The 20115-nt window shown below is 38.8% G+C and overlaps 1 protein-coding gene across 14 annotated transcripts in view; it reads left to right on the top strand.

Annotated features, from left to right (window-relative positions):
• Positions 1 to 1599: 1599 nt before the first annotated feature.
• KIF16B (kinesin family member 16B) overlaps positions 1600 to 20115 on the top strand; it is a 563734-nt gene continuing 545218 nt past the window's right edge. For 5 of the 14 annotated variants that reach the window (XM_074209407.1, XM_074209406.1, XM_074209408.1 and 2 more), the window contains exon 1: positions 1608 to 1743. In XM_074209407.1, coding sequence (XP_074065508.1) covers positions 1697 to 1743 — 47 coding nt within the window. In that variant the 5' untranslated portion in view covers positions 1608 to 1696. Of the gene's footprint in view, positions 1744 to 20115 lie in introns of all 14 variants that reach the window. The other 9 variants (XM_074209402.1, XM_074209403.1, XM_074209400.1 and 6 more) reach the window with 4 other exon arrangements.

Raw genomic sequence — 20115 nt, forward strand, 5'->3', positions numbered from 1 at the left:
GAAAGAAATGAAGAGTGTTTATCAGTGAAATACAAGTGAAAATCCATTTTTTTACTTACTCTTTGTTTCCTTAAAAATTAACTGACTTTTCAATATTGCCTGAGTTTCTTCACTTTGCTAGTAAAATAGAAGTGAGAGGCAATATAAAAGTTAATTGTCTGTGAATACCATCTCCTCACCCTGACACAATTGAATCTAGGCCTGGAGGAATATATGAGATCTCAGGGGTTTTTTGTTCTGTGAAGGAGAAAGACCCCAAATGGGGTCATGATGAGTCAAACCAGCTGAAAATATCTGAATAATAACAATCCATATGGGTCCCTTCCAACTCCAAAATCAAGGATTCCACATGAGCTTCCTTAACAGCATCAGGGACTACTTGTCAGTGTGCTCCTTCCTGCCTCTGACCCTCTTAATACTTTAGAGTGTCTGTCCACAGCCCTTTGTACTTTCCTAGGAGTGAGGCTGTTGGTGGAAAAGGGAACCCATAATTCTTAGAATTTCCTTCTGTTAAAAGTGCCTTTTCCAGATTACTTCTTTAAAAACGACTTCTTTTTCTATAGTTCTATAATAGTTCTCTATAATGTCCTTCACTTTGCTAATAAACTAGAAGTGAGAGCGATTCCTTTGCAACCTGCTGGTTAGATAGCAGTGGTACAGGGTAATCTTGGTCTTGAAATCAGAAGACTTGGGTTCAAATCCTGCCAAAGAGACTTAGTAGCTGTGTAATCCTTTTCACATCCGTAAGTCTCTTAACATGTTTGCTACAGCTTTTTCATCTGTAAAGTGGGAAAAAGAAAGACGCCTATTTCCCAGGGTTGCTGTGAGGATAAAATTTATAACTGTGCTGGATAAATCCTTAGTTATTAGCCACATATGCAGCTTGGTCTCATGAAAAGAGCTGGCTTTACAGTTAGCAAGGCCTGGGTTCAAGTCCCCGTGTGACAGCCTAGCTATGACTTTGGGCAAGTCCCTTAACGTTCAGATATCTCCAGAAATCTCCGCTGCAGACTTGCTTGGCTTGGGTTGAAATTTGAGATCTACTCCAGGAAGGTGTCCAGAAAAAGGATTTGTCGCTGGGCAATGGGGAACGCGCCTCAGTTTCCTCATCTGTAAAATGGGGGGGCTGACTTAATCGGGCTCAAGCCCGTCTTGGCGCCGAGCCGGTGGCGGCCCCGGGGACGTCGCTTCTGCACTTGCTACATTGTAGCGCTCCACGCGTCCACGCCTCCCCCGGGCCGGCGCTCGCCTCGCGCCCGCGCCCCGCCGCCGCGCGGCTGCCGTGGAAACCTGGAGAAGTGGAATCCGTGCCCCCGGGCCCGGCTGGCCCGCTTCGCCCGCTCCTCGCCGGCGCCGCGTACTGGGCATGCTCAGTATCCAGGGGAGCTCGGGGGCTGCAGAGAGGAGGCGGCGCCGGCAGCCCGGAGAGCGCCCAGGCCGGCCCCGCCCTCCCGGGGGAGACCTGAAGAAAGGCTGGGGGGGGGGGGGCTGGGAGCCGAGGAAAACCCGGAGGAGGAGGAGGAGGAGGGGAGGGGGAGGGGAAGTGGGCGGGGGCAGCTCCTGGAGAGAAAGTAGTTTCCCCAGAGTTGCGGGTCCAGCTGCGGGCGAAGCCGGGCTGTGACGCCGACGGCAGGGCGTGTGGGGGGCAGCAGGGGGCCCAGAGGTCGAGCCAGTGCTAGCGGGGCAGGGATGAGCCATGGCATCAGTCAAAGTGGCCGTGAGAGTCAGGCCCATGAACCGAAGGTGAGTGAGCCTGCCCCTCGCCCCCCGCCGGGGTCCCCCTCCTCCCTTCCCCGCCCTCGACTCCGCCCCCTCCCCCCACCCAGGCGAGGGGAGCCCAGGCCGCCGCCGGGCGAGCTGTCATTGGGAGCTGGAGCCGGAGGGCCAGCTGGTCCCCCGGGCGCCCCGCACATGCCCGGAGCCGAGCTCCGGAGCCCGGGGCCGGGGCCGGGGCCGGGGCGCGCATCCCCGGAGGAAAAGTTCCTAGTCCGCAGTCCTGGCCGCCCCAGTCCCGGCCGCCCCAGCCCCGGCCGCCCCAGTCCCGGCCGCCCCAGCCCCGCCGCGCCCGCCGGGACCTGGTGGCGCTCCACCCCTCCCCACGTCTTACCCTTTCTTCAGCCCAACTTTGTACATCCCTCCATCTTTTCCCAACTTTGTATTGGCCTTTTAACTTCCTTAAAGTGTGGTAGCCTTCCTCCCCACCCCCCACCCCGATAAGTTCCTTGAGGGCAGGGCTTGTTCCATTTTTCTTATTGACATTCCCACTGTCCCGCACTCGGTGGAGGCGTCCCACGAGTTGAGACAAATGGAATTATTGGTACAGTGTAAGAGCCCTCCGTATATGAATTCGTTGGAATTTTGTTTTAAGTTTTAAAAGAAACAACCATTCTTCACAATATCCTTAAGAGTGAATGAAAGAATGAAGGTAAAGCACACCACTGAACATACCTGTTTCTAAAAGCATTCACAGAATATGTGGCCATTTTGCCCAGAATTTGAGCCGAAGGGGTCCTTAGAAGTTATTAGAGTCTCCTTTTACTATGCTGAAACTAAGATCATGATAGGTTTAAGTGATTTGCATAAGATCACAAATAGAGCAAATGGGATTTGAACCAGCTTCTTTGGACATCCTGTCCTGTATTCTTTCCGCTGACATGGACAGAACTCATCCCCAAACTGTCTGAATTACAAATAAGTTTGATTACTTGAAATATAAAGCTTCTAAGTAGTCATATAGAGGCTTTGAGAGAAAGTTAAAGTGTGACCGAAGAACTGTTTCCATCATTTCAAATGAAAGGTAAATAAATAGACAAGTGAATTGAAAGCAGACCCTTGAGAAAAGCTACTGAAAAGAGATATATATCTGTACTTTAAATGCCCATGTGTTTAAAACCTATTGAATTTAATGGAGAAGAGTTACTAACTTGTTAGAGCTTTATGCTGTTACATTTTAATCTAATTCCCTTCCATATTTTGACTCCCCCCCTCCCCTTATTGAAAGAAAATCAGTCATTTTTCAGTTAACTTTCAAAATTTGGTCAGGTTAGGAAGTTGCTTTGAAAAGCTGACATCTTTTAAAATTGTCTGAGTTGATAATAAGCAAAATAGAAAAGTCATCTATTTTTATTGATCCCCAAATAGATTAAATGAACATTTGACTTACTCCTCCCCATCCACCAAGTTCTATTGCCTTATGTAAGTCAAGGTCTAATGGCTATGATGTTATTCAGACTGACTCTTCATGACCCTAATTTGGGGGTTTCTTGGCAAAGATAACTAAATGGTTTTGCCATTTCCTACTCCAGCATCTTATTTAAAAAGAAAGAGAGCTGATCTGACCTCTTTGGATTTCTTATTGTTGTTACTAACAAAATCAGGAAAGTCATAGTAATTATCAGTATTTTGAAACCAGTGGTTTTTAAAGGAGAAAAAAGTATCATTTACAAAATTGGCTACAACCTTGGATCAGTAATTGGGAAGATCTGAGTTGAAATCTTTACTCAGGCACTTACTAGCTATATTAATATCCCAGAAGAGTCACTTAATTGCTGTCTGCCTCAGTTTCTTCTACATCTGTAAAGTGAAAATAAGAGTAGAATACCAAACTTTCAGGGTTGTTATGGAAGATCAAATGAGATAATATTTATTAAAGCTCTTTGCAAACCTTAAAGCAGTATATAAATGATAATTTTTAGTTGTTAGAGCTTTGTATTATAAAAAAGATATTTGTACTATACTGTACTTTAAAAAGATATTTCTAAAACCTTTTAAGTTTACAAGCCATAGGTGACTTAAAAGCTCTTAAAAGACTAGCATCTATGTATGTTCCCATTTATATTATTTATACAAAAGATGTTATTTGAGGTAAGAGGTCCTAAAGTAATTTAGATGATTAAAATGTGTGAAATTGCCTTTATATAGGTTTTTCTGGCTCTTAGGAAAAGTTAGGCACATTTTGGGGCTTTAAAAGTCTAGGTAGTAAGTATACAATGTGCTAATAATATAATAATTACTATTAGTATATAGGACTTGGCAGACCGTATTAACTATTCACATTTCTATGCCACTTTTTTTTTTTGGCTAAGCTCCTTGAAGGTAGGGACTGTATTTTATTTTTGTCTTGAACTAGCCCAGGGCTTTGTACTTTGTGGGTACTTAAATGGTTGTTTTAAAAAATGGAAATAGAGATTTCAAGTAAGTGACTTGCCTTAAAGGTTACATGAGAAATTTGTGACTAGTTTGTCAGTGCTTTTGATCTCCCTTCTTTTTTTATTTTTAATTTTTTTAATTAAAGATTTTAATTATTTTGAGTTTTATAATTTTTCCCCTAATCTTACTTCCCTTCCCCACCCCCCACAGAAGGCAATTTATCAATCTTTACATTGTTTCCATGGTTATACATTGATCCAAATCGAGTGTGATGAGAGTGAAATCATATCCTTAAGGAAAAAACAAAGTATAAGAGATAGCAAGATCAGACAATAAGATATCATTTTTTTTTCTAAATTTAAGGTAATAGTCCTTGGTCTTTGTTCAAACTCCACAGTTCTTTCTCTGGATACAGATGGTATTCTCAATTGCAGACAGCCCCAAATTGTCCCTGATTGTTGCACTGGTGGAATGAGTGAGTCCATCAAGGTTGTTGATCTCCCTTCTTAAACTTATATTTAAGTAGACTCCGCTTTGCCCTTCCCCCTTTTCCTTACTTAATTCCATTTGCTATCCACATATAGTCCACTTGGGCAAAGAAATCCTCTAAGTTCCAAGAATCAATATTGTATTTTGGTGGAAAAAGCATTGGATAGGATGTTAGAAAACCTTGGTTCTAGTCTCAGTTCAGTCACCAAATAGCATTGTTGCTTTGGGTTTGGTTAGAATTTCATCTAGTGATGTCTTCTTTTGTCAGTTCTATAATTCTAAAATGTGATAGGGGCAAAAGGTGCAAAAAAGGTAGATTCCCCCAAAACTATAAACTGATAATTTTGATGTACTCTGGGAAAATTACAGACTACATCATTAAATGAAAGGTTTGAGCACTTAGGGACTAATCCTAGCAAATTATGAGTTTGCTAAGAAATTTTGTCAAATTTATTGTTTCCTTTTTTCTTACTGTTACATAGATAATAGGGTCTTCTATTTTATCAAGATATTTGGCAAAATCTTTTATGATATCAAAGGATCTAGAACTGGTAGATCTCCTGAGGTCATCTATTCCAAACTTTATGGGCAAAATAAGGAAATCTAGATTGGATGTTACTACACATAAATGGATTTGTTGCTGCTTGATGGCACACAAAAAGCATCGATTAAGGATTTATACTACTCTCTATAGAAATTTTTGAACACAATTTCCTAATGGTATCAAGGAGCTTTTGTCTTGTATGCTGTTGTAAGTGACTTGGATGAAGCCATAGAAAGAAGGCAGGTTCTCATATTTGTGGATGATACACAAATGAACGGGCTGTCTAATATAATAAAGAATCTAGGTTTTAAAAGATCATATAGGTAAGATGTACTTGAAAATGATTACATGAAAATTAATAGGGGCTTTAAGTTACAGAATTACAAGTATAGCATGAGGGAACCTTGCCTTTGTATTCATTTATAAGCAAAATAGGATTGGGGGTGGCTAGGTGGCAGCTAGGTGGCACAGTGGATAGAGCACCAGTTCTGGAATCAGGAGTACCTGAGTTCAAATGCGGCCTCAGACACTTAATAATTACTTAGCTGTGTGGCCTTGCACTTAACCCCATTTCCTTGGAGAAAAAAAAAACCTAAAAAAAAAGAAACAAAGAAAAATAGGATCATAGGATCAGAGGTTTAGAAATATAAGAGACCTTGAAGATCATCCAGCCCCACTCATTTATTTTTCAAGATAGGGAAACCTGAGGCCCAGGTGAATTAAGTAACTTGTCCAAGGTATATTTGGATCAGTATTTGAACCCAGATTCTCTGACTCTAAATATACTAATCTTTTCATCCTGCTAGGCTTTAGTGAATTTCAAGTTCAATATGAATCAACAGTGAGATGTAGCTGGTCCCCAAAACCTCAAGTGATATTAGGTAGCCTATGGAAATATTTATTTCACTGCAATTTTTTGAATCATATCAGCATAGGCTATCAGGTTCAGTTTGAGGAGCTACATGTGGAAGTCAATTGACAAATGATGACTAGGATTTGGAGGGGATTCATCCAAAGAACAGTTCAAAGAACTCCCTGGGATATGAATCCCAGAGAAGAAATTAGAGCACTGACCTGAATCTAGAATAAGAGAAAATTCAATGAAATAATGTAATAAATGAAATAAATGTAAAGTTTTATATTTGAGTTCAGATAGTCAATTCATAAAATCAATATGGAGGAGGGGTAATTTGTCTGAAAAAAGACATATAAATTTTAACTCAATATGAACTGGTGGTTGATATGTCCGCCAAGTAAGCTATGTGATCGTGGCTTTCTTTAACAGAGGTATAACTTTAAGAACATAGGAGGTGAAAAATCCTTTTGTACGTTTGGTCTTGGCAGACTGGTCACAATACTGTGCCCAATTTTGAACTTTCTAATTTACTTTTATTTTCTTTTTGGCTATTTTTTTCTTTTTTCTGCAAGGCAAATAGGGTTAAGTGACTTGCCCAAGGTCACACGGCTAGGTAATTATTAAGTGTCTGAGGCCAAATTTGAACTCAGGTCTTCCTGAATCCAGGGGCGGTACTGTATCCACTTCAACACCTAGCTGCCCCTAACTTTCTAATTTTCTAAGGTAGTTGCTAAAGTGGAGAGAGATTCCAGAAGAGGGCAACCGGGATGTTCTCCTCTGACAGTTGAAAGAATGGGGAATGTTGAGCTTAGAGAACTCAAGAGACATGAGAACAGGCATTCTTTTTTTTTTTTGTTTGTTTGATTTTTGCAAGGCAATGGGGTTAAGTGGCTTGCCCAAGGCCACATGGCTAGGCAATTATTAAGTGTTTGAGGCCGGATTTGAACTCAAGTACTCCTGACTCCAAGGCCAGTGCTCTATACACTGTGCCACCTAGCCGCCCAAGAACAGGCATTCTTTAAATATTTGAAAGTTGTTATGTGGGAGGATTACTGTTCAGCAGCAAAGGGCATAACCAGGAGTAGTAGAGTAGTTGTTTATAGAAGTCAAATTTAGACTTGATGTCATGAAATACTTAACAAAGCTGTTGCAAAATAGAGTAGACTGTTTTCAGACTTGTTGACTTTGTTTCCTGATGAGATCTCCAAGCAGAATCTGGATAACAGTGCACTCTTCATATGTGATAATCAGAATTCCTTTCAGGTATGGAGTAGGACTGAATGACCATTTCCAATTTTCAAAATTTTATGATTCAGGGGGCATGATTCCTATCTTCAGATATTTGAAGAATAGAAGAATGACAAGATTTAATTTATATAGCTCTCTCTAGAGGTCAGAACAGTGGATGAAAGTTATGTGTTTACTGCTTACCACATTGGGATATTAATACAAAAAAAAAGATCTTGCCTTTAAGCAGTTTGCAATCTGATGGGGGGATCTACCCACAAAAGGAAGCTGAAAATGGAAATGGCTGGTTGAGAGGGAAGGGGAGATGCTTCACTCAAAGGGCATGGTGGAAAAGTCAGAGAAGTCCTAGAAGTAGTGCAGCCACATGAGAAATGGAGATGTTCTGAGCTCAGCTCCCTTATTAAATGGAGGTTTTAGAGTTCATGGCTCCACTTCAATCAGTGGGACTAAAGATGTTTGCACCTAGACTGATGGGATCTTGGAGATGATGAGGTTTCCCAGTAATGAACTTCCTGGGGCATGGTGGAGAAGACAGAGTAAGGGAGGTAGTTTTTTTGGTTTCCAGTATAAAATAGGACAGAAAATTAGACCAGGTGACCTCTAAGATGCTTTTTATCTGGAGGTCTCTAGGTTGCTGTAGTAGATTAAGTAAAGGAAGAGGGTGATTTATTGCTGCTTTCCTGAAATCAAGACAGGATATATGAGTTTGGGGTCCTATTTTATCTCCCACACTCATTCCTTCTACCTTAACTCAACCAAGTGCCTAGTTAGTGTCTGCTAAGGCCTTTGAGTTCAAGTGCTTTTGGATGGTTTGTGATGGTATAATTGGTTTTGCTTTTGAACTTTTAACTCTAGTCACATTTTCAGTCTTGGCACAAAAGATAAAATGATATGTTTTATGGAACTTATTTTAAAAGCATTATCCACAACAACAACAAAAATCATTTCTTGAACTATTCTCTCTCTATGAGGACAGTACCATGAGTCTTTGGCTTCTTGTTGCTGTTACTGAATAAAATATAAACTCCTTAGTCTAGCAATTATAGCAATCTACAGTCTCTGTCCAACCTATCTTTCCATTAGTCCTGCCAAACCAGACTACTTTGCCATTTCCCTTATTTCTCCTGGTGTTTGCTGATCGTCTCTGTCATTATCTACAATGTCCCTTAAACCCACAAAAGTTTCTCCACATCTCTTCTATTTAAAACTCTTTTCTTCTTTTAAGATCAATCTCAAGATACTTCCTCTTACAAAGTCTGGATCCCCCCTCAGCCATACATGTCCCCCTTCTTTGAATCTCTTGCCATTTTATTCAGACCTTATCTATGCAATTACTATATATTCTAACTTTTTTATAAGTATCCCAATCCCCCCCCACTAAAAAAACCCAAACTAGGTGATAAGCATGAATTCCTTTAGCACAGGGACTGTCTAGAATAAGAGAAAATTCAATGAAAATAATGTTAAGTCTTAAAGTTCAGATAGTCAACTCATAAATTCAATGGACCAAGGAAAGGCTTAATATTTTTTGAACTGAATTTAATAGACTAAATGTTATAGAAGGTCCTGTGCTTCTAGTAATGAAGGAAGGAATGGTCAACAGGGTTATTATGTACTATAGAAACAGTGGGAACTATCAGGTCATGGGGAGCCTTTGATACAGTTTTAGAATGATGAGGGGTTTAAGACTGGGGTGAGGGGAAGAGATGTGGGAGATTGTGAAGAAAAAAAGGAAATGAATGTAGATGACTCTTTGGAGAGGTTTGAAAGAACATATCCTGTATTCATATAATGTTAAGTTGTTCTTGCCATTATATTCTTTCCAGTGTTAGTGACTTTTGGTTCTAATCATGGGTACCAAGAAGCCTATTTAACTGATAGTAACTGCTCAGAATTCTATAATACTGACAATAAACAAATATTATTTAGGAAGTAAAGAAAGGGAGATAGAATAAAGGAAATAGAAGAATATGAGGTGAAGAAGGAAGGTGAGATAAAAAGTGGGGGAGAAGGGGAGACACATGGTAAAGAGCTAGAGATTGCCACCCGTCGCCTTAGGTACCATTCAGAATTGTAGATGTTACTACTGCCCGGGAGGTTTGGGGATAAGATTCTGGGCATCCTATATAGTTTAGCTGAAATTGTTTAGTCATGATGGCAATAAGAAAAAGATAGTACCTTTTAGTTCATTTAAGAGAAATTTTAATATTTGTGGCATTCCTGTATATTTAGGGAAGTTAGCAATTTTAAGAAAGATTGTTTAATGATGTATAATATTGGTTAATCCCTTCTTGGCATTAAACCTGTTCTATTTGCTTTTAAACATGAAATCTAGTTCATAGAAGGCAAATTGGTACCATTATTTAGAACATTTGAATCTTGTGTTAGCTTAGTAAGCCCTGTGGGCTGAATGAAGTGGCTTGGCTTTTCTAAAAAACATCTTTATTTTATGATTGCTTCCCCCATATTCTTTTTTTTTTAGGTTTCCCCATGTTATTTCATATAATTTTGCTTCCAGGCAAAGAGAGTGTCATGAGAGCAAAAATATCATTAATATTAAGTATGTATATGTGTGTGTGTGTGTGTGTGTGAGAGAGAGAGAGAGAGAGAGATAGAGAGAGAGAGAGGCTGAAAAATCTCAGAACTCTACTTACAGAGTAAGTAGAAGAGTTTAAGAGTCAAAGATCTGAATTGGAATCCCAGGTTCAACATTGATGTTCTTTGTTACTCTGAGCAAGTTATCTGACTTTTCTGAGACTTGTTTTTTCATCTGTATAATTTTGAATATAAAACAACAAAAGAGGGATAACAACTGGTTGAGAACTAGTTAAGGGTGAATTGTTACATAGCACAGACAAAATAATGCCTATAGACCCTATGGAATTAGAGATATCTAACTAGCATTTATCTCTCTACCTCAAGAGGGTTGTTGTGAAGAAAGTTCTTTAAAAACACAACAGAAATGTGAGTTGTTGATTTATGTCTTCCAGTAAACATTAAGTGCTGAACATTCACAAGATTCAGGGGATACAAATATGGAAAATAATAGTCTCTGACCTCAAGGAATTGTCGGGCAAATTGGTTAGTGTACAAGAGAAGTCCATAAAAAGTCCTTTAATAAATTTGGATATTACTTGCAGTTGGGGGCAGAGAGAAGTGAATATATCAAAATAGTGGGAATGCATAATAGTAGGAGAGGGTAGAGCTGTATTACAAGACAACTGTTAGTTGAATTTGCCTGAAATATATAATACATGGAAAGGTAGTGGAAGGAAATGAGTCTGGAAAGGAAGATAGGAGACAGCAATGCCATACTAAGCAATTTGTGTTTATGATGTTGAAAACAGTGATCCATCGAATATTTTTGAGCAAATGAGTCTAGCTTATGCATTAAAAGGGTAATTTTTGTCAGCATATGCCATTGAGTTAGACATTGAAGGAAGAGGCAGATGCAAAATAAGTTTTCACTGACATGTGAATCTGGATTTAGAATTGGAAGAAACTTTTGAAACCCCTCTTAATGATTAGGAAATGAAGGCTCTTTGCCCAAGGTCATACAAACTGGTAAATGACAGAGCCAGGATTTGAACCTAGAGTTTCTCACTTCAAATTGCATCACATATCTATTTATAGATATACTGTATATATTTGAATGGAACAAATTGGATTTTATACAAATAAAGATTGCTTCCACTCTAATGGTAGATGACAATTTGTGTCATTCAAGTCTTTATTGATAATGTCCCACATATCACCAAACATTGGGAATTGATTGTTATTTCTTGGAAATTAAATATTTGACTTTTTAAAATATTTTTTAAGTATTTATCTTGAATCTTTGCTCTTTAAGATGAAGTATTTAAGGGGAGAGGGGAAGAGCAAAGATGGCAACACAAAATTGGAGTAAGCATATTCACATTCTTTTATTTTTTTTAAATAAATTTTTAATAAAATGTTTTTACATTGCCAAAATTTTTCACTGTACTCTTCTCCTTATCCACATTTCTTTTTTTTTTTTATAACTAGTACCAAATGATTTTGATGACTGCTGATTTACAATATAGTTTGGAGTCTTGAATTCTTACTTCATTCCTATCTTTTTTTATATTTCCATTGATATTGTAGATCTTTTGTCTCTCTAGATGAATTCTTTTAAATTATTTTATCAAGTCATGTAAAATATCTCTTAGGTACTTTGATTAGCTAGTATTAGAATTTTACTAATTGGTAGTTCTGTCATTTTTATTATGTTGATACTGCCCAACCATTATTTAAATTAAATTGTTCTTTATTTCTTTGAGGAACACTTTGTAATTGAATATTTTATGTGTTTTGATAATTGATCTCAAATTAATTCATTTTGCAATTATTTTGAATGAGATTTCTCTTTCCATAATTGCTTCTTTGATGTTATACAGAAATCCTGTTGATTTTTGTGAGTTTATTTTATAGCTTGCAACTTTGCTGATGGAATTAATTGTCTCATTTAGTATCTTTGACTCCCATGGATTTTCTAAGTAAACCAACATTTCATCAGCAAATAGGAGGTAGTTTTTGCCTATCATTGTCAATTTAATTTCTTTCTCTTACTGCTATTGTTAGCATTTCTAAAATGACATTAAGTAGATTGAGTATTTTATTTTAATTCTGCATTTTTTGAGGGCACCTACATGGTGCACTGAATAGAACACTGACCTTGGAGTCAGGAGGACCAGAGTTCAAATCTCACTTCAGGTACTGACTGTACCCTTACTAGCTGTGTGACTTTGGGCAAATCACTTCACCCTGATTGCCTTATATCCAGGGCCATCTCTAGTCGACTTGATTCATATCTGGCCACTGGATCCAGATGGCTAGGGAGGGAAAAAGTGAGGCTGGGACTTAGCAACCCCTGCCCCACCCCGCTCTACCCCCAGACCCCCCAGAAAATCTGGTTCATATGTTTATTATTATGTTTTCACCTATCTGAGTCTTTGAGAAGGAAGGACAAACATCATCATTTATGGGAGTCTACTCTATTATATCTTATTTTCCATATGATGCTTGCTTTTGGTTTTTTATACTTTTTATGATATCTAAAAATGTTCCTCCATGCCTTTTCTTTGTAGGGTTACCTTTTCTTAAAAAAATTCTTATGATAAATCTATAGAGTATATTTACTTTCTGAAATCAGAGAATTGGATATTTTAACTCCCTTTGAACTTCATTTTTACACCATCAGTATGTGGATTTGACTCTAGATCTTGCTGCTTTCAAGGCCAGCTTTCTGCTATACCAATATTACCTCTCATTTTGTCACACAGACAATTCTATGATAGAAATGGAGAATATCATAATTTTGTTACAGACTAGAGAATCTTAAGTATTCTGGAAATTATAAGATAAGGCTATCATAGATAACACTCTAAATTTGGAGTAGGAAGACCTCTAATTCATGTTCTGATAGTTGCTAGCCTGGTAACCAAGGGGAAATGTTTGCTTGGTTCCTAAGGCCATAGATTTAGAGTTTAAAAGGTCCTTAGGCCTTTTAGACCTTAGATCAATCCACTCATTTTATAGATGAAGAAAGTGAGAGGGAAAGAGGTTAAGTGACTTCTCCAGGTCACAAAGGCAGTAAGTAGACCTTCAAACTCTAAAGACTAGTGCTCTTTGGGTGTGACTGTTTGATCCCCTAAGGTTCTTTTGAACTCTTAACTCCTGTGTTTCTAAATAATAGCTGTTAGAATACCTGCTAGCAGAGTTCCCTGGAAATGACTGTAAGCAAATTTCAGGGAATTGGATTTGAGAGTGAAATTACCCGCAGTGATTTACAAGGTGCAGATGGGAGTGTGAAAAGGTTGACCAATATCCCCAGTGATAAATAGGGCACAATGTTCTTGGTGGATTGAAGTAACCAGTAAATGAGTCTTGTTATTCTTCACCAAAGTTGAATGTGGTGAAGGGTTTCTTCTTGGGACAATATTTCTGATTTTATGATAGCTGTCAGCTGGAAAAAAGTCATTTTATTTAAGGATGCTCATAGTAACTGAGCAGTTGGATCAGCTGGAGTCTTCAAAGTGATATGTTTGTAGTGTGAGAAGTAGGTGATGATAGAAGGATGTAACATCATTAACAAAATGATAAAATAGTATTTGGTTTCTTGAGAGAAACTGAAGTTAATCTGTGGTAAAGTCAGAGTAATCTTTCTCTTCCATTATTTTTTTTTTGTCTTCCATTATTACATGGTTCCTCTGAGTTCCCAGGTATTGAACTTACTGACAGGATAGAGTTGTAATTACTTTTTTAGATTCAGAGGTCATATGAAAACTTGTGGCTTTAGGCAGCCTGCCATTGACCAACACTAGTGCTAAATCTTGTGCAGTTTTTTCAGTTCTCAGGAACAGAGGTGTCACTTGTCTCTTCCATACTTACAACCGCTGGATTCTCATTTACTTGAGAAGGAAAGGAAGAGGAATAGAGGTTCTGAGTTGTTTAAGTAGCCTTTACTGCTTCTCTTTTGGAGAATGAGAAATGAAATTGGGGAGGTTGGGTCTAAGAATCTTTTCAAAAGGCAAACCTGTATTGCTGTAGGAACCACCAAAGGCCTTTTAATAGGAGACTGATGTAATCATTATGTTATAGCATTATTGAAGTTAGTGAGGGCTAGAAAGAAAATATTTTGAAGATGTTATCTTAGCACCCACCTAATTGTCTTGTTTTTGCCTAGGGCAGACCTGATTAAATTACCTGAAGTAGTCGATTGCAACTCCTCCTTCTCTCCCTCCCAAAGAAATCCTGCCAAAAATAAAAATCTAAAAAATTACTTTAACTGTCCTCTCATGATAAATATTTGTATTTGCATTTCCTATCTCAGTAAATATTGATTGGACTATTTTTACAACTTTATTTTCCAATGGTTTTAAAAATATTAGGCCTGTGTGTGTGTGTGTGTGTGTGTGTGTGTGTGTGTGTGTGTATATATATATATATATATATATATATATATATAATATGTTTGCATGTTTCTCCTCATCCCAGTTTTCAGAAATATCTGTCATTAGTCCTTCATAAATAACATCTTTTCTATAACATCCTCCTTGATCTTTCTTTTATGTATAATTATTGACTATCTTTTCCCCCCTAGCTTTATTGCTGATTGTTCCTATAATTTAGTTTCAAATCCCAGGCAATATGCAAATATAAATTATATATATATATATATATATATATATATATCAGATATATTTACATAAACATGAAATATAAAATAATGCATTTGTGCTTTGTTCTCATACCTTATAATATTCTTGAAAAGACAAGCTTTATAGGCAATTAGAAGATAAAATAGTATGCATTTAAATGATTAATTGTATGGTGCAGGGAAATTTCAAATTGTTGGGTGGAGTTGAGAAATTTCATGGAAGAAGTAAGGCATGAAGTATGCTTTGAAGGATAAGTTGGATTCTATATTCATGGAAATTTTTTTGATAGTTACCTGGAGTCATGAAGATCTGAGTTCAAATCCACTTAGTCATTTACTAGCTCTGTGATCTGGGCAAATCACATAAACCTTTTCTGCCTTGTTTCTTAACAATTTTCTCTCATTGGATTTTGTTTTCTCATTTGTAAAAAGAAGGGGCTGTTTTAGGTTTCTAAAAATCTTTTCCAGGATTCCCTCTGTACTCTGCCCTTCCTTTTACCCCTATCCCTCACCCTTCACCCATATATGTGATACCAGAGTTCTGCAGAATGAGAGTATGTGGATGGGTTGTGATTTGCACCGCGGGAGAGAAATCTTCCATTAATAGTTTACAGATCCATAAAAGTATTAAAGTGTTTGTTATTCTGTACCCGACAAACTGGAGGTACTGCTTGTGGTCACTGACCAAGAGCTGACTTTAGAGTCACAAAGTTCCAGGGCAAATCATAAAACCATAGAACTGGTTGGTTCTGTAATAAATTTATGTTATTAACTCTCAATTGGACTACTATTCCTCCCTAAATGATTCCCTGTTCCACACACCACAGCTATTCCAGAATTTTTCTTATTTCTTCAAGCCCCCCAGGGATGCTCCTCCTCCTTCCTTTCACTTTCTTCTGGACTGGCCTCGGCAAGTAGAGCTACCTCATCATCCAGTCTCTGATGATTGGATTTCTTAATAACATCTCTTCCTGTCTTCTTCAGCAGACTGGCCCTCCCCTGCATTATCACCCCCTCCTTCAGTATTTATCTTATCAGCAGTTCTACCTACACTTGATTCTACTCTGCTCCCTTGGTATCCCCGTGGGTCATGCTTGTGTTTTGAATCTCTGGATGTTGCCACCATGACTTTGTGTTCTTCATTCCCTGGAATTTATCGTCTCATCTCGGGATATTCTTTAACTTGCTCGCACCCTTCTCCAGGTGACATGTTCTTTTTGGGGACCTCCAAATTGGGGATGGACTATGGTTGACTGTGCTTCATTCTCCTGGCTGTGAATTTTGCAATCATCGCAACTCCTTTCTCTGCCCCCCCCCCCCCCGACTCCTTCATAGCTTCATTTATGTCTAAGCTTGTTGAGAGCAGGGACTTTTGCTTATGTTTGTCTTTATCCTCAGCACTTAACACAATGTTTGGCCCATTTTAGCCCTTAAAGCTTGTTTCCTGCTTTCTGTTTGCCTTTTCATCTAAATTCCTTGAAAAAAAGCTATATAATCAATGCTTCCATTTCCTCTCTTCTTGCTGTCTCTGCAAGTTGACTTCAGAACTCATTCCACTAAAACTGCTCTTTCTAAAGTTACCAATGATCATGTAATTGCAACATCTAGAAGTCTTTGCTATTTACATCCTTCTTGACCCTTCTAGGTCCTCTCTAGGTTTTCATGTCTTTGCTTTTTCTTGATTTTCTTCCTTCCTTTGTGATCATTCCTTCTCAGTGTCATTTACTGGGTCTTTACCATATCATGCTCATCAACTGTGGCTGTCTCTTCATACTTTTTCTCTTGATCTTCTTTTCTTCTCTCTTTTTGCAAGGTAATGGGGGTTAAGTGACTTGCCCAAGATCACACAGCTAGGTAATTATTAAATGTCTGAGACTGTATTGAACTCAGGTCCTCCTGACTCCATCTAGATGCCCCTTTCTTTTCTCTTTATCACTATCAGTTGGTGGTCTCTTTAGGTCCTATGGGTTTATTATCTCCATGCAGATGATTACAGATCCATCATCAGCCTTATTCTCTCTATTGAACTTTAGTCCTCTATCACAAAATCTCTATTGAATGGACCATAGCCATCTCAAGCTAAACATGTCCAAAGGCTCATTATCTTTCCCCTCTTCTGAGCTTATTGATTATTGTCCATCCTACCTCCGAACTTCTAGTCACTCAGGTTTGCCCTCCCTCTCTCTCTTCTTCTTGACTTTTCCTTCCTTTGAGACTTGGCTCCAGCATTCCTCTGAGGAGGCCTTTCATGCCCTCTAGCTGCTGGTGCCAGTGGCTTTTCTAAGGTTACTTCCCTTCTCTGTCTTGTATGTTCAGATTTACATGTTGTTTACCCTATTAAATGAAAGCACCTTTGAGGATGGGGACTGTTTTTAGTTTTTTTTCTGCACATCTCTGGTGCTATATTTATAGCAAGGATTTAATAAATGTTTGAGATAAACACATGCCATACTCTTAGTTCCTACATTACTCACTAATAGGAGTGGTCTTTAATTGGACTTGAAGCATACAGCTTCTACTGAACCTCAGTCATTATTCCTAAATGGGGTGAGTTAGGTCCACATTGTTTGAAAGACCACAGATGGTCAAGACCCTTTGAGGGGAACAAGAATAAATCATATCTTCTGTCTGAATTCCTCTGAGGCTTCCTCTGAGCACCCTTATGTTGAAAGAGGAAGGCAGATGTCTTGTGAGGGTCATGCTTGGCTTGAATCAGTATCCCAAGTGCCTCCTCTCCCATCAAACTGGAATAAAGCTTCTATGTTAGCCCACTGTATGGAGCAGGGCGGGTGTCAGACAGGAACATTAACCCTACTGCCTTTCCTTGAGTGACCTGGCTGAATGTGGCCTTGATGTGGTGGAAGTGCCAGGATGGTTACCTTTGAAACGCTCTGCTCCCCTTTTAGTTTCAGTGTCAGTTGTCCTGCCTCCTCTGTGGTGCTGACCAGCTGGATCAGCCCAGGGGATGGCCTTCAGAACTGTGGGCATGAAACTGGGCAGGAAAACAGACTCTGGTTGCCCAGATCTTGTGCTGCCCTTTGTGGCCTCTGGGGCTTTGCTCACATGGCTGTGTGTGTGTGTGTGTGTGATACACTCCCTTGTCTCTGCCTATTCAAAGCCTGCTTGGTTTTTAACTTCGGATCTGGTTCCAGCTTTTAGAAGCTTTCCCAGAATTGAACTCGAGTTAATCTTTCCTTTTAGGCTCTCTCAACTTGTGACTTCTTGATCATATTATGTTTTATATTAACTACATGAGAAGAAACTCTTATTTGTAGAGTAACTCTTGCGGAATATAATCTCAGACAGGTTTACCAGACTAAAAAAGCTATGATTATGGATGAACCTTCATCTAGCCTTGCGCGGGTCAGATAAGCTCAATACCAGATTAGCTTTAGAGTGGTGACATTTAAAAAAAGGTCTCCAGCTAGGGGGTATTAACAACTAGAGAAGATAAAGAGAGGATTGTGTAGGATTTGGCATCCGAGGTTAGTCTTGAAGAAAGCCAAATGTGCTAACCAGTCAAGGAGCATTTGTAAAGACTTACAATCATGATGGACATTATAGACAGGTATGCTGTGTGCTGGCGCCACAGAGAAAAAAACAAAAACTGTTTCCACCCTCAGGAAGTTTTCAGTCTCATACAATGGAGAAAAAAAAAATTTCTCATCCAAGAAATATCCATACACAGTAGTTTGAAGGGGAAGGTGCTCTTAGCTGGTAGGACTGAGAGCCTTCCTTTAGAAGAGGAGATTTGAACTGAGCTCTGGGATTCTGGGGCTGGGGGGTGAAGGAGGACTTCTCAAAGCGTGGAGGGCGGCCAGTGCTAAGGCATGGAAATTGGAGTGGCAAAAAGGCCAATAAGGCTGGATCATAGAGTGTTTATGGCAAGAACAGGGCAGATGTGAGAGCTGCAATAAGGATCAAGGAGACTCAGCGGTTCATTGGATATAGCCAGAAGTGCAGTGGAAAGTAAATGTTTAATAACTGGGCTCTCAGACAAAATAAATGTATACATATACTTTTTAGTTTAATCTTTATTATTAACACTTTCTAATTTCTTAAGCCCCAATAAATCAAATTTTGATTTGTAGCCCCCATTTCTGATGTATAACAAATCAGTGAGAGCCAACTTCAGCACACATAGATTTAGCAGTTTAGGGAGAATAAGGATTTGAGTATTATCCCAAGATTGTGAACCTGATAGAAGTAAAAGAATACTGTTATCCATGAACAAAATAGCAAGTTAGGAAGAGGGGTGGTTTTTAGAGAAAGAAAGGTTCTATTTTTTGTGTCTGGTGAATTTGAGTTGCCTATGGGACAATTAGCTAGAATTTCCATTGGACAGACATTGGTGAGACTGGATTTCTGGAGAGATAGGATTGGATTTGGGAGTCATAAGTATAGAGATGGGAAATAAGATTGTGAAATCATTGAGAACAGAATATGATTTAGGACAGAGCCTTTAGGAGATACTCATGTTTAGTGGGAGGACATGGATCCAGCAAAAGAAACTGAGGGAGAAAGAAAAGGTGAGAGAGAGAAATTTTATCCAGGAGAAAGTGGTTAATAGAGATTCATGAGGACTGAGAAAAGGTCTTTATATTTTGTTGTTAAAAAAGTCACCGATAACCTTGGAGAGAAGATAGTTTCCGTTGAGTGATAAGTTCACTCAGCCTGCTTGCAAGGCATTGAGAAATGAGGATGAGGAGAGGAAGTAGAAGTAATGAGTGGAGACTTTTTCTAGAAGTTTGATTGTGAAGTGGAGGAAGGATATAGGGTATTAGTTAAATGAATGGAGGGTCAAGGAATGATTTTCTTTGATGAGGAAGATCTAGGGAAGGAGCCAGGAGGCAGGGAGAGATTAAAGAAAAGGGGATGAAAAGTGGAGGAGAATGGGGGGATAAGAGAAGAGAAAAGAAGGGGGTTGAGATCAAGGGCACAAATAGAGGGGTTGGCTTTAGAAAGAAGGGACACTTTTTTATTGGAGACTGGAGCAAAGGAAAAAAAATTCAGAAGATTTTGAGGATTAGAGTAGGGAAAAGAAGTAGGATTCTGATGAATCCTCTTTAAAGTCCTTTCCTAGAATGGATGAGGGAGGGGATAGTGGAGGAGGATTTGAGGAGAGAGGTGGATATTTGGATGTTAATGATTAAATACTAATAAAATACAGAAGTAAAAGAGTCACAGCTGAGAGGTAAGGTACTGAGTTAAACAGAGGGAGAAGAATTCCTGTCATCATGTTAACACAGATAAAGTATTATAACCAGTTGAGGTGAATTCTTTTGTCTTAAAATAACTTCCTATCTTTATGAAATTAAATAAAAATTGAAGTTGCATCCAAGGGATATAGTTTCACCAACCTAGGAGGAGAATGAAGCTTAGTTAGAAATATAAGCTATTGACTAGGTTTGCCAGTCCTGTCTCTTCAGTTTGCTTATATTCTTTTGCATGCTAAATCACTATTAGCAAAACTTCTTTCAAATTGTTCTTTTAAGGCTTCCTCATGGAGGGTAAGTGACCCTGAGTTCTTGAATGATGGGCAGGTCTAACACAAGTTAGTGATGATCTGTGTGTCTTTTGACTAAGGACTAACCTAGTTAAGTTTGGTGAGATTCATCAGTGGGTTGACTCAAGGGTAAAGATAGTTTC

Source organism: Macrotis lagotis, chromosome 1, assembly GCF_037893015.1.
Source record: "Macrotis lagotis isolate mMagLag1 chromosome 1, bilby.v1.9.chrom.fasta, whole genome shotgun sequence".
Classification (NCBI taxonomy): Eukaryota; Metazoa; Chordata; class Mammalia; order Peramelemorphia; family Peramelidae; genus Macrotis; species Macrotis lagotis.